Source organism: Saccostrea echinata, unplaced genomic scaffold (assembly GCF_033153115.1).
Source record: "Saccostrea echinata isolate AGI-Se365-2 ecotype Australia unplaced genomic scaffold, CSIRO_AGI_Sech_v1 ptg000020l, whole genome shotgun sequence".
Taxonomy (NCBI): domain Eukaryota; kingdom Metazoa; phylum Mollusca; class Bivalvia; order Ostreida; family Ostreidae; genus Saccostrea; species Saccostrea echinata.
Window position 1 is genome coordinate 8,165,779 of NW_026889769.1, and position 14,325 is coordinate 8,180,103.

At 33.8% G+C, this 14,325-nt stretch overlaps 1 protein-coding gene across 1 annotated transcript in view; it reads left to right on the top strand.

The window, feature by feature from the left end:
- The window catches only part of LOC133189870 (uncharacterized), a 71,076-nt gene extending 58,973 nt beyond the window's left edge, over positions 1 to 12,103 (top strand). The window contains exons 38-40 of the mRNA XM_061325265.1: positions 1,393 to 1,544; positions 3,463 to 3,622; positions 10,085 to 12,103. Of these exons, the coding sequence (XP_061181249.1) occupies positions 1,393 to 1,544; positions 3,463 to 3,622; positions 10,085 to 10,482 (710 nt within the window). The 3' untranslated portion in view covers positions 10,483 to 12,103. The remainder of the gene's footprint in view (positions 1 to 1,392; positions 1,545 to 3,462; positions 3,623 to 10,084) is intronic.
- The last annotated feature ends 2,222 nt before the right edge of the window (positions 12,104 to 14,325 follow it).

Here is a 14,325-nt window from a genome sequence, read left to right on the forward strand (position 1 = left end):
ACAACAGATCATTGTGAAAAACCTTTTAAGATACTTAAGATTACAGTTTATGTGTTAATCCATTTGTTAATAAATCCTTAAAAATTTGCCAAATAAGTCATTTGAAATGCAGGAAAAGGGAGAAAAATATGGGAGATTTCTTTAAAGTACAGAGACAAGTACTCATTACCATATCCATCTTCAATATATTGTATGTTATATCTCAGGGACAGAGCCAGAGATGAATTAATGGGGTAATACTAACAATATTCCTACCTGTGAAGCATACCTGAGAAAAGGCTTTGGTGTTCAAGCCAAATTTTTTAGAATAATATCATTTTTGCACAATAGGTTGATCTTATGAAAAACTTACAGACATATTCTTTAACCAAGTCTATACAATGAAATTTTCCTCGCAACTATGGTTAATAGCTCTTTTGGGCCTGACATGATCTTAGACCATCGGCTCAATTGTCTTGCGTCCTTATTGCAGCTCAAACAGGCAAAATACATGTGTTTTGATGGTCCCAGTTTAAGGCCATAAGAGCTATTTTAAAAAAGTTGTTTATGTTTTGTATAAATAGTAAAGAATGTTTTAGGAAGATATGGTTAGTAACATTTTGAGATGGCAGCCAATGGATATGGAGATACACTGTAAAACTCATTTAGTGCGAACATGGATATAGCCAATTTATGGATAAAGTGAAGTTTTTTGCAATCTCTGGTGAAATTCTTAAAGATTCTTTATTTTCTTAATTTTACAGTTATTTAGAATATAGCAGACTGACTTTATGTCCAATACAGGTTAAAAATAAAGACATTTTAACTCTTTATAGCAAATTTTTAGGATCTCAAAATTTCTAACATTGAAGTGAGATTATTTTTCAAATGTATTTATATTTGAAATTCATTTCATCTGAAAACTATTGTATCCTAAGGTAAGTTTTAAATTTGATAATTCCTCATACATTTTTGGTATTCATATTAGAAGAAAAAGCTGTATATTGTGAATTTGCCAAGAATATCTTTGAACGGATGATATAGCAAAGTAGATTCATAGGTTCCCAGATCTTTGCTATAACTGAGTTTTACTGTATCTCAATTTTATGTGCTCTATAAATAACTCTGAATGCATGGAACTATAGCTCTATGATCATCCATCCAAATTTTACATGATTTGGTTTGTATGCTTCAGCTCACTTTGACTATGATCTAGTCAAAGTGAGCTGAAGCATACAAACCAAATCAGAAATTCTTGTCATCTGGATCTAGGAGTGTGAAGAAAGGAAAATGAAAATGGTTTACTTCTAGGGAGGGTGTTGATTTTTGTTTCCACAATGCCCTTGCGTCTTTGAACATAGGTAGCAAACAATATTAAACTTTACTTGCAGCATCAACATATTTTATTTATAGGGGTCTTACCCGAGATTCTTCAAGAAACAGGTGTATTAGTAGTAAATAACACAGAGTGCCGTAAGATGTGGGCCAAGGTTTCTACTTCTGTCGTTATCCAGGACACCGTCGTCTGTGTGGATAACAGAGAACCTTTCTCTCCAGTGTGCAATGTAAGTAGAGATAAGTTATCCGAATCAGATCTTGATAATACAAGAGAATGAATGGTTAAATACAGACCTGCCTACTTTTCCACTTTTTGTGTATTTGTTCCACTTTTTAGCTCACCTGAGCCAAAGGCTCAAGTGGGCTTTTTTGATCGAAATTTGTCCGTTGTCTGTCATCGTTGTTGTAAACTTTTTACATTTTCATCTTCTCAAGAACCACTGGGCCAATTTCAACCAAACTTGACACAAAGTATTCTTGGGTAAAGGGGATTTAAGTTTGTTCAAATGAAGGGCTACGCCTTCTTCCAAGAGGAGATAATTATGATTTCATGAAAAATTAATGGCATCATTTAAAAATCATCTTCTCAAGAACCACTGTGCTTAAAATTATGAAACTTATGTGGAATCGTTGTTAGGTGAAGTGTAGATTCAAATTTGTTCAAATCATGACCCCCAGGGGTAGGGTGGGGCCACAATGGGGAATCAAAGTTTTACATTAGAATACATAAGAAAAATCTTTAAAAATCTTCTTTTCGAGAACAGCAAAGCTGTGATTGGTCATATTTATATGGAAGCATCCTCAGGTAGTGTAGATTCAAGTTTGTTTAAATCATGACCCCCCATGTAGGGTGGGGCCACAATGGGTGATTAAAAGGAATACATAGCACTTATTTTTCCAGTGTTAGTTCTTATACATACATCTTATCACATTTATACCTGTATTATTTTTGTTAGTCATATATGTTAAACTGCAAATATACATTGTATCATCAGCTCACTTATAATTAATTTTCTACTATTTATTTTGTCTTATTTTTATAAATTTCTTCTGAATATGCACATGAATATATTTTTTCAATGATATGTAACCAGTATTTACTTGTACATGTATGACTTTGACCTTGTATTATGGAGAGGACTTATAGAGGCAGTGCCTGCTGTCCAATCCTATTATGATTATACATAATAAAATATTGTTTAAGTTTTTAAAAAAAATGGGAAACATCTTTAAAATTCTTCACAAGAACAGCAAAACCATGATTTGTTATAATTATAATATATATAAAGCATCCTCAGGTAATGTAGATTTAAATTTGTTCAGATCATGACCCCCAGGAAAATAGAGGGGCCATAACAAGGGCTGATAGTTATACAAAGGAATATAAAGGATATATCAATAAAAATTTTCGTCTTAAGAACAGCAAAGCCATTGTGTATCATATTAATTCAAAAGCATCCTTAGAAAGTGTAGATTCAAGATTGTTCAAATCATATACCATGAAATCAAATGTTCATCAAAGTTTGGTGTCTCAGTTTAATTTATGAAAAAGAACTCTATTCTGGCTATTATACCTGCAGACCATCCCCCCATCAATTTGTTCCCCTCTATTTAGTGCATTTTATAATAACATTATACATTAAACAAAAAATGTTGATATGTTACATTTTTTGATATGTTAACATTTTGGTGTTATATGACAATATTTTACCAGTAATTTTGAAACAACAACTCTTAATGATACAGGTTCCAAATCTTTGTTTAGGGGTCAAATGAATTACAGTATGTCCAGTTTTGCCTAGCATAAAAATAGGTCAAAACCAAATACCTTTTCTCATTACTGTAAATCACCAAATCTTCATATCTTTTTTTTTATCACCTTTTTTTATCACAAGATAGAGATTTGGTATTTATAAGCGAGACAAAATTTTCATGAATGCTTGTTATTTCTGTATTTATCCTATGCTAATAAAATATTTGTAAGAGTGAAATTTTTGTGAGCAGACCATCCTGAGTAATTAGGCAAAAAAAAAAGTTAAAAATAAAAGTGATTTTTCATGAATAAAAAGTGATTTACAGTTACAGAAAATTCTACAAGCACATTATTTGTTAAATACAGTAAATTTTGATTATTCCTTGTAACAGGGTGACTCAGGGGGACCTCTGGTTTGTCAAGATGATAGGGGCTACTGGAAGCTTCTGGGAGTGACTTCCCGAGGTCCAACAGGGTGTGTTTACCGTGATTACCTACCAGCTATGTATCAGGGTGTCCCAAGTGCAATAGCATGGATAAGTAGGAAAACAGGTAAGTGTTCGTTTACTGACTCGCATTCTTTCCAATTCATATATTTATAGCATGAAAATGAGAAACAAAATGGGCATGTTTGGCATGTGATCTGCAGGAATAAGGCCTACAAAACATTTGTAGTTTAAATGTCTATGATTTGGTCAGCTGACCACAGCTGGACATCCTTTACAAAGTTACACACATGGGAAAATGTTACATTTAGTTTGAAATACTTTGTCAAATTTAATATATCAGTCTGCGTATCTTAATAATTACTACATGTAAAACTTAGTAACGCTTCACATAAATAATAAACACCTATATGGTATAGTTAAATGCAATTACAAGTACATATATATATATATTAAAGTATCAGTAGGTTGGAAGAATTGCTTTCACTTTTGGTGCAACAGAACCAGAATTTATCTATTTGAAAATAAACCAGTACATAAAATTAAATTGACAAAAGAAACTGTTGTTTGTACTAAAAAAAATATTAATGCTCCATTGGAGGATCGAACCAAAAATATTTCTTATTCATCGCACTGGTCGGGTAAAGCACACTACTGAGCTATCACTGCTACACACACTCTATGGTTTTTAAATCGACAATGAAGCACCGCATTTACACATTGGAATTATTTTTGGAAAAAGTTCATTTTTTATCGTCTTTGGTTCTTCTCTCCATTTTTTACAAATCTTTATTAGTATCTTTGAATTAAAATGCACACAAATAATGTTTCAAATCATGAAGAGATGACCCAGAGATAGCAAATTTTTAGAAAAATGTGTTTAAAAATTAACATTTTGTACCAAATGACTCATCTAGCCAATTTTCAAGTTCTTTTTTAGCAAATCAAAATACACTATTGGGAAAATATATCCCTTTCCTATTTCACAGGAACCCGATACATCAAAAGAATTCTAAAATTTCATGTGACAGATCAATGAAATTTTCACTTTTCAAGTACACCCAGATTCCTGCCAAATTCAAATCAAAAGTGCCCTTGTTCTTAATGTTAAAATATGATTAATTTTTGAGCAAAGATCAAATGTCATCTAGCCAGCATCCCATCGAAATTTATACAACCAAAGATGCCAGTTGATGCATCCGCAAAAGAAAATAACAATTATAGCAATATATCAATTTCTTCAAAAATGCTTACAATGAAAAATAAATTGAAAATAAAATTGCATCAATTATATCTTCAATTAATTCTGTTACAAAACACACATACTTTGTTTATTTTCACACAAAAAAATAGTTTTGTTGATGAATTTCTAAAGAAAGCGTGCCTCGAATGACATGAATAACATTTTAGAAGGATAAACATGTAAAAGAAACAACCCACCAGGCGTTGAAATAACCACAAAATTACATACATGTAAATACAAATACTAGAAGACTAACTAGAGTGTTCCAAGTAATACATGTGTTGCCTGCTTTTCATTAAAGATGTAAATAAATCAAAGCGTGGTCAGCTTTTAAGCTCACCTGAGCTGAAAGCTCAAGTGAGCTTTTCTGATCACATTTTGTCCGGCGTCCGTCTGTCTGTCCGTCTGTCTGTCTAGCTGTCCGTCTGTCTGTCTGTCTGTCTGTCTGTAAACTTTTCAGATTTTCGACTTCTTCTCAAGAACCACTCGACCAATTTCAACCAAACTTGCCACAAAGTATCCTTGGGTAAAGGGGATTCAAGTTTGTTCAAATGAAGGGTCACGCCCTCTTTCAAGGGGAGATAATTAGGAATTAGTGAAAAAATAATGGCATCCTTTAAAAATCTTCTTCTCAAGAACCATAGGGCCAGGAAAGATGAAACTCATGTGGAAGCATCCTTAGGAAGTGTACATTCAAGTTTGTTCAAATCATGACCCCCGGGGGTAGGACGGGGCCACAATGGAGGATCAAAGTTTTACATAGAAATATATAGGAAAAATCTTTAAAAATCTTCTTCTCAAGAACAGCAAAGCCATGATGAGTCATATTTATATGGAAGCATCCTGAGGTAGTGTAAATTCAAGTTTGTTCAAATCATGGCCCCCGGGGGTAGGGCGGGGCCACAATGGAGGATCAAAGTTTTACATAGAAATATATAGGAAAAATCTTTAAAAATCTTCTTCTCAAGAACAGCAAAGCCATGATGAGTCATATTTATATGGAGGCATCCTCAGGTAGTGTAGATTCAAATTTGTTCAAACCATGACCCCCTGGGGGTAGGGCGGGGCCGCAATGGAGGATCAAAGTTTTACATAGAAATGTATAGGAAAAATCTTTAAAAATCTTCTTCTCAAGAACAGCAAGCCATGATGAGTCATATTTATATGGAAGCATCCTCAGGTAGTGTAGATTCAAATTTGATCAAACCATGGCCCCTGGGGGTAGGGCGGGGCCGCAATGGAGGATCAAAGTTTTACATAGAAATATATAGGAAAAATCTTTAAAAATCTTCTTCTCAAGAACAGCAAAGTCATGATGAGTCATATTTATATGGAAGCATCCTCAGGTAGTGTAGATTCAAGTTTGTTCAAACCATGACCCCCAGGGGTAGGGCAGGGCCACAATGGAGGATCAAAGTTTTACATAGAAATATAAAGGAAAATTTCTTCTTCTGAAGAACTGCAAACCATGATTAGTCATTTTGATATGGAAGCATCCTCAGGTAGTGTAGATTCAATTTTGTTCAAATGATGACCCCAAGGGTAGGGTGGGGCCCAATGGGGGAAGGAAAGTTTTACATAAGAACATATAGAAAAAAATATTTCTTCTCAAGAACAGAAAAGCTATGTTTAGTCATATTGATATGGAAGCATCCTCAGGTAGTGTAGATTCAAGTTTGTTCAAACCATGACCCCCGGGGGAAGGGCGGAGCCACAATGGAGGATCAAAGTTTTACATAGAAATATAAAGGAAAATATCTTCTTCTGAAGAGCAGAAAAGCTATGTTTAGTCATATTGATATGGAAGCATCCTCAGGTAGTGTAGATTCAATTTTGTTCAAATGATGACCCCCAGGGGTAGGATGGGGCCCAATGGGGGATGGAAAGTTTTACATAAGAACATATAGAAAAAATATTTCTTCTCAAGAACAGGAAAGCTATGTTTAGTCATATTGATATGGAAGCATCCTCAGATAGTGTAGATTCAAGTTTGTTCAAATGATGACCCCTGGGATAGGGAGGAGCCATAATAGGGGATCAAATTTTTACAAAGGAATATATGGGAATTTTTTTTAAAAAATCTTCTCAAGTACAACAAAGCCATTTGTTATATTGACATGGAAGCATCATCAGGTAGTTTAAAATTCAAGCCCCCCCCCCCCCCCAGGTCTTTTCAATACTGAACTGATTGTGCTTTTGCCTAGCCAATGTGCTCAGGTGAGCGATGTGGCCCATGGGCCTCTTGTTACTACAGGCATGATAGTTCATGCATTTGCCTGCAAAGAAAAAAAAACATCCATGGATATTATAAGAGTGCAATAGAATCTGACAATCAAAAAAGATACATGTATGTTTAACCCTCAAATGAATAATTGAATTGAAATGATTAGAAATATTTATTATCATTTCATTAATACGTGTTTTCTAACAATCCTCAAAATGAGATTTCAGTCTGTCTTTACTACAATTGTCAGTATACACGATACATTGTGGAATAACAATCCCAGTGTATTTTCATTTATTTAAATTTAAGTTTGTGAGGTAATATCCTTGATACTGTTTCAAAGTACAGTATCATGAGCTCGTAAACACGCATAAATGCTAATTAACAAAACCCAGCCTTTCAAAAGTTGTAAGTTAAATTAAACTGTGTGGGGTATTTTAAGCAAAGTATGTCAAAGGTCAAGGTCAAGTGGATTGTAATGCTGGTATTTTTCATAATATTCTATGACCAACAGTGCACATGCTAAATAGCATAGACTTACCTCTTAAATGTCAAAAATATGCTGTAATTCGGCAATATGAACTATTTTGAAAAGTAGGTCAAGGGTCACAAGGTCTGTAACCATGGTAATTTACAAAAGCAGTAGTCCCAAGCAATATATGTGCAAAATATCAAATCCATACCTCTTACAGTTCTTGAGATATGAGATGTGACAGGCAGACAGACACTGGATTTAAGTGATGGGATCCCAAAGTGTTGCTCTGCTCTGCAGGTGACACAAAAACATTGAATTTCAAAATTCAACCTTACTTTGACAATTTTATAACCAATTTTATTATTAAAAAAAGAAGTTAACGACTTAGAGCTATTACTGTATTTCTACATCTCCTCCATTTCATAGTATACAGTATATACCACACCCGATCATAACTTGTAGTGAGAGCAAAGACATGGTTGTAGTTTAGATGCAATCACCAAAAGAATGCTTAGACATTGACAATTAGAATAATATTATATAAATACATTAAATCCATCATAGGTTTTCAACTGACTAAAAAAAGTAAGAAGAGATGAGTTAAATATTCAGTACAAAAATGTTCGATGGTGTCTAGTCAATTTGAACTCTGCCCTATTTAGACCATGGCACAAGGCCCCAAAACTCTGTAAATGTGACATTTTGTTTAAAACTAAAATTTTATATTAAATTCAAAAAGAACTTTTGAAATTGTTTTTCGTGTTTGACAACATTGAAGCCTAGCTTTCAAGTTTTTGATTTAACATTTGGGTAAGGGAGAGAAAATAACTCTTTATACCCCCCGCAAATGAAGTTTGGGTGGTATATAGGAATCACCTTGTCTGTCTGACTGTCAATCCGTCTGTCTGCAAACTTTGTGTATCATGATCTCCACTTATAGTCACTGTAGAAAAAATGGATAAATTCCAGTAGAGAAATACCGTACTTGAAAAATTGTCATTTATTCTTTCAATGTAATAAAAAAACAATGTTATTATTAGTATTGATATGTTATTAGGTTGTGCCTTAGTTTCATTCATTAAAAAAATATAATGAGCAAATACTGGTAAATTTTCACTCTGTTTAAACAAATTGTGAACACCTCTTAGATCCATCAAATACTAGTATTAGTGACTTGGCACCTTCTCTGAAAACCCAGCGGGGGTATTTGTTCATTTTAGACAGTTCTAGTTTGAGATTTGCTTTCAATTTTGCAAGGAAGCTTTATGTTAGGATTAAGATGGAAGTCAAGTTTGCAGAAAGTTATCAGATAAATTCTGGATTTGAGGGCTGGAAGTCACAATTTATAAAGACAGAAGTTTAACATATATTTACATCAACAAAAAAAGGGGCCGGGAACAAGAATACAACTGATTTTTCATATCACTGGTTAATATACAAAATACCATGTAGTGCTGATTTACAAAATATTTTTATCATTACACTGAAATATATACATGCATTCACAGTATTTCTTCATGTTTCTGCAGTTAAAAAGCTTATAGCTGGATCTCGGGTTTAGACTGGCAGTCAGCCTCATTATGGTTTCTGCCTCTTCTGACCCAACTCCTGTTGCTTCAGGTGGCCAAAACTTTTATTTTGAAAAATTTAGATGATTTGCCTTCTAAATGATGCATGGAATAATGGAGATCTTCAGTCACAATCATGACTTGATACACCTTTAGTTTACGGGCCCACAATGGGATCCATGGACCCACATTATATATAAATTAAAAAATAACAATAAAATGTTCCTTGAATTTTTTGAATTGATTTTTTTTCTCTCGTTTATAGTCTTCACTAAATTTCAACAGGTTTTTTTCCAGAGCCTTTGATCAGATAATATAATGTTCGTTACATTTTGTTGTGTTTAATAAGGGGTGCAAAATTATATGACATACAACGTGAGATGAAGTTTTGATTCCCATCTACTGTTGTGCATTTGACACAATAAACAGACCATTTCGGTTGTTACGTACTTGACAATGAAACCATCATAGCCAATGGTTACCACATTTCTATCTTTAAGAACAATCTCAAACGTTTCCTCAGGTATTCATCAAAGTAATTCGTTTCTTAAGGACCCTCTCTACACTAAACAAAAATATTTTGGGGGGTTTTGAGAAAATTAAATTGTATAAATTTTGGGCTCATTTATATAATTTTCAACATATGGTGCCTGGCTTTTACCAGTAATTCCTGAAAAAATGTTAAGACAGCAAAGTAACCGTTCACAGTCATCTCTACAGACCAATCAACTCGTTATGCTATCCGACAACAAATTCACAACAAGCGAGTTTATTGGTCTGTAGAGACGACTTTAAAGGGTTAGGAGGTGGATAAAATATGCAAGTTGGTTATAGAATATGTCTAGAATTAGGTGATGAAAGGTCATTGATTGACCAATGCTGGAAAGAGGTGAAATACGTCTCCAAAGTGCACAGAAAATCTTGTGCAGTAAAATGCACTTTATTTACATTATGGGATTTATAGCGTTATGGTCAAAGAGTAAAATATAAAACCATAACACTACAGTTCTGCAGCTAAGGTTGTATAAGACTAATTATCTTGCTTTTTCCTATCTTAGGTTTGAATTTCGATGCTGCTGGTACACCAAGTCCGTACACAGGAACATATCCAACATCAACTTCAACACCAAGGTACAATGGAACATATCCCACATCAACTTTAACACCAGCTAGTACTGATAACTACACTGTTAATCAAACTCGTAGTACACAGTCTAAATCTGAAGTAGTAATATCATCAACGCAATCCAGTTTAAAGTTGTCAACAACATTGCTGCCCAATACTAATCCAACAGCAAAACCTGAACCAACACCTGGTCCAACGGCAGAACCAACAATATCACAGCCCCATTCTGAACCCACAGCAGAACCTGAACCACCATTTACACCTCATCCAACAGCAGAACCAGAACCAACTGTATCACAACCCGAACCTGAATCAACATCAAAACCTTAACAAGATTATGAACTCTTGACCCATATCAGATGTTACTACTACATGCTTTGCTTATAGAAAATATTCATGTGCCGGTATTTAGGAGATAGACATAAAGAAATATGATACCTGAAAAAAGGGAGCAGTATTTTTGTAAATATTTATGATGTTAAATATGGATTTGTCTTTTTAATTGGTGAAAGTCAAGCATCCATGAAAGTGTCCAGCAATTAAGAATTAAATTTGAACTGGTAATCTGATGAATTAATTTTGCTACCCTTAAATAAAGATTTATTTCATCAATTATATACAAGCTTATTTTTTCATATAACATTGTGTAATACTTATTGCAGTTTAACCTATATGTGAAATTTTTCATACTATATATAGTCACACAGAGTGATACATTATTCATTTATGTATTTATTAAGGTTGATTTTAGAGAAATGTTGAGATGTCTTCCATTGTTTTTTTTTGGACACTTTTTTAACATTTAAATAAGGGGTACAGCTGTAAAACTATATACATACTTTCCTCGTGTGGGATTAATTTAAGCTATGTATGCAGTCACAAATTTTCTATGGAAATTTGTAACAGCTTACTTAAAGTGCAATCAAAACATAATAAAAGCAATTCAATTGTATAAATCTGTGCAATTTTCTACATGCAGATAGCACTGAAATTGTGGATTCGTTGAATTACGACCTGTGGAAAAAAGCATGTTTACAGTAACTTGTCCGATTTTTTTAAAAATGCCCTCTTCCTGAAGCTGATGTCTTTGCAGGTCAGGGGACTGATTGAAATGTATAGAAATATATATACATGTATGCTGTGTTGCTGCTTATTATAATGTTCAGTATTTCAAATTCATGATTTATAAACAAATCACTTTTTTTTTATTTCAAATGTGGAGGCATATATTTGGCCCCTTATAATACCTTGCTCAGTAAGTGATATGAGTACTGGTAATGTATGTTTAAAAAAAAATTACCGGTACATACTCAAAAAAAAAATCATTCCGTATGAAAATTACATCAAGATATGCATTACACAAGTATTGTAGTAAATAAAGTTTTCATTAATACTAAAGAACCTTGAATGACCACAATGACACTTTTTCAAAGTATATATGTGAACCATGTAGAATGACCATGCTATTATGATGCTTAAAGCATTATTGTTGAAAACAAACTCTCTTCATTACAAAATTTATTTCTGCAACAGTAAGTTTTTATTTAAGCTCCTGCATTATTTTTCATCCTCATATTTAGTTATAGTTGACAAAGGTACTGAACAGCTATTTATATGATTTTCTTTTCTTTCTTTTTTTTCCTTGAGATATGAGATTTTAATATTGGTATATTTATCAGATTCTCCATAGGCCTGACTGAAAAGAAAAAAAACCCAGATGTATTCCAGATAATTTTCTATTGAATATATAATGCAGTACATATAATGACTTAATTTAAGAATTCGTCTCATACAGATACATTGTGCCCTTGCTTTCACGATCATCTTTTTTCAGCTTATAAGGATTGAGCTTTAGTGTGATAACTATTGCAGTTATATATACAGTATATACCATTTGAAATGTATGAAATTTTGTTAAGAATATATTCTATTAAAATTTTTATATATTCAATGTTTTGATTTAATTCCTATGTTTCTTTATAATCTTCAACAAATTCTGTTTTGCAGATTAAATGTCCATTTAAGCCAAAAAAGAATTTTGATACAGGGTATGCAAGTTGTCTTACAAAAAATACGAGATTTTGAAATGGTCCTATTTTACCTTATTTTGTTGCACTCCTGACATCTGAGATGTATTTTATTAAACATTCAATGGCATGAACTATGACAGAAGAGAAATAATATACTATACCTCAATACGTAGAAAATATACCGTAGACAGTTTGTCCGTGTCTGTCTGGAGGATATGAACTGATACTTTTCACCCTGGCAGGTATATATATAATTTTATTTGTATGAAATATGCCCTGGTGAAAGGTATGTCATACCTTTATGAACTTTCAAAAACATTTCTTAAGCTAACCTAGCGATTCAGATATTATAATTCAGTATATCAAAGGATGTATAATGCATTGAGGCAGAAAGATAATGGTAGATAGACTATAATCACCCAGAATTTGTAATTACGTCTTCTGAACATTTTACATTGTGATCAACATGTGTACAACATGTATAGGAAACTAGCACAGGTTTAATATCTACTGGTCAGGAAAAATATAGCTCATTATAGGTTATCTCGGGGGGGGGGGGGGGGGGGGGGGGGACAAGAGGCCCAGGGACCACATTGCTCACCTGAGCACTCTGGCTAGGAAAAAGCAGAAATCAGTCTTGAAAAGTTTTGATATAAAAGTGGTTTGAGGGGGGTTGATTTGAACTTGAATCTATACATAAAAGGGATGCTTTTGAATTAATATGACAAATAATGGCAATGCTGTTCTTAAGAAGACAGTTTTTATTAGCTCACCTGAGCTGAAAGCTCAAGTGAGCTTTTCTGATCACATTTTGTCCGGCGTCTGTCTGTAAACTTTTCACATTTTCGACTTCTTCTCAAGAACCACTCGACCAATTTCAACCAAACTTGCCACAAAGTATCCTTGGGTAAAGGGGATTCAAGTTTGTTCAAATGAAGGGCCATGCCCTCTTTCAAGGGGAGATAATTAGGAATTAGTGAAAAAATAATGGCATCCTTTAAAAATCTTCTTCTCAAGAACCATAGGGCCAGGAAAGATGAAACTCATGTGGAAGCATCCTCAGGTAGTGTAGATTCAAGTTTGTTCAAATCATACCCCGGGGTAGGGCGGGGCCACAATGGAGGATCAAAGTTTTACATAGAAATATATAGGAAAAATCTTTAAAAATCTTCTTCTCAAGAACAGCAAAGCCATGATGAGTCATATTTATATCGAAGCATCCTCAGATAGTGTAGATTCAAGTTTGTTCAAACCATGACCCCTGGGGGTAGGGTGGGGACACAATGGAGGATCAAAGTTTTACATAGAAATATATAGGAAAAATCTTCTTCTCAAGAACAGCAAAGCCATGATGAGTTATATTTATATGGAAACATCCTCAGATAGTGTAGATTCAAGTTTGTTCAAACCATGACCCCTGGGGGTAGGGTGGGGACACAATGGAGGATCAAAGTTTTACATAGAAATATATAGGAAAAATCTTTAAAATCTTCTTCTCAAGAACAGCAAAGCCATGATGAGTTATATTTATATGGAAACATCCTCAGATAGTGTAGATTCAAGTTTTTTAAAATCACGACCCCCGGGGGTAGGGTGGGGCCATAATGGAGTATCAAAGTTTTACATAGAAATATATAGGAAAAATCTTCTTCTCAAGAACAGCAAAGCCATGATGAGTCGTATTTATATGGAAGCATCCCCAGATAGTGTAGATTCAAGTTTGTTCAAACCATGACCCCTGGGGGTAGGGCGGGGCCACAATGAAGTATCAAAGTTTTACATAGAAATGTATAGGAAAAATATTTAAAAATCTTCTTTCAAGAACAACAAAGCCATGATAAATAATATTTCTATGGAAGCATCCTCTGGTAGTGTAGATTCAAGTTTGTTCAAATCATGACCCGGGGGGGGGGGGGGGGGGGGGGGCCACAATGGAGGATCAAAGTTTTACATAGAAATATATGTAGGAAAAAATCTTCTCAAGAACAGCAAAGCCCTGATTGATCATATTTATGCAGAAGCATCCTCAGATAGTGTAGATTCTATTTTGTTCAAATCATGACCCCGTGGGTAGGGTGGGCCACAATGGAGGATCAAAGTTTTACATAGAAATATATAGGAAAAATCTTTAAAACCTATCCTT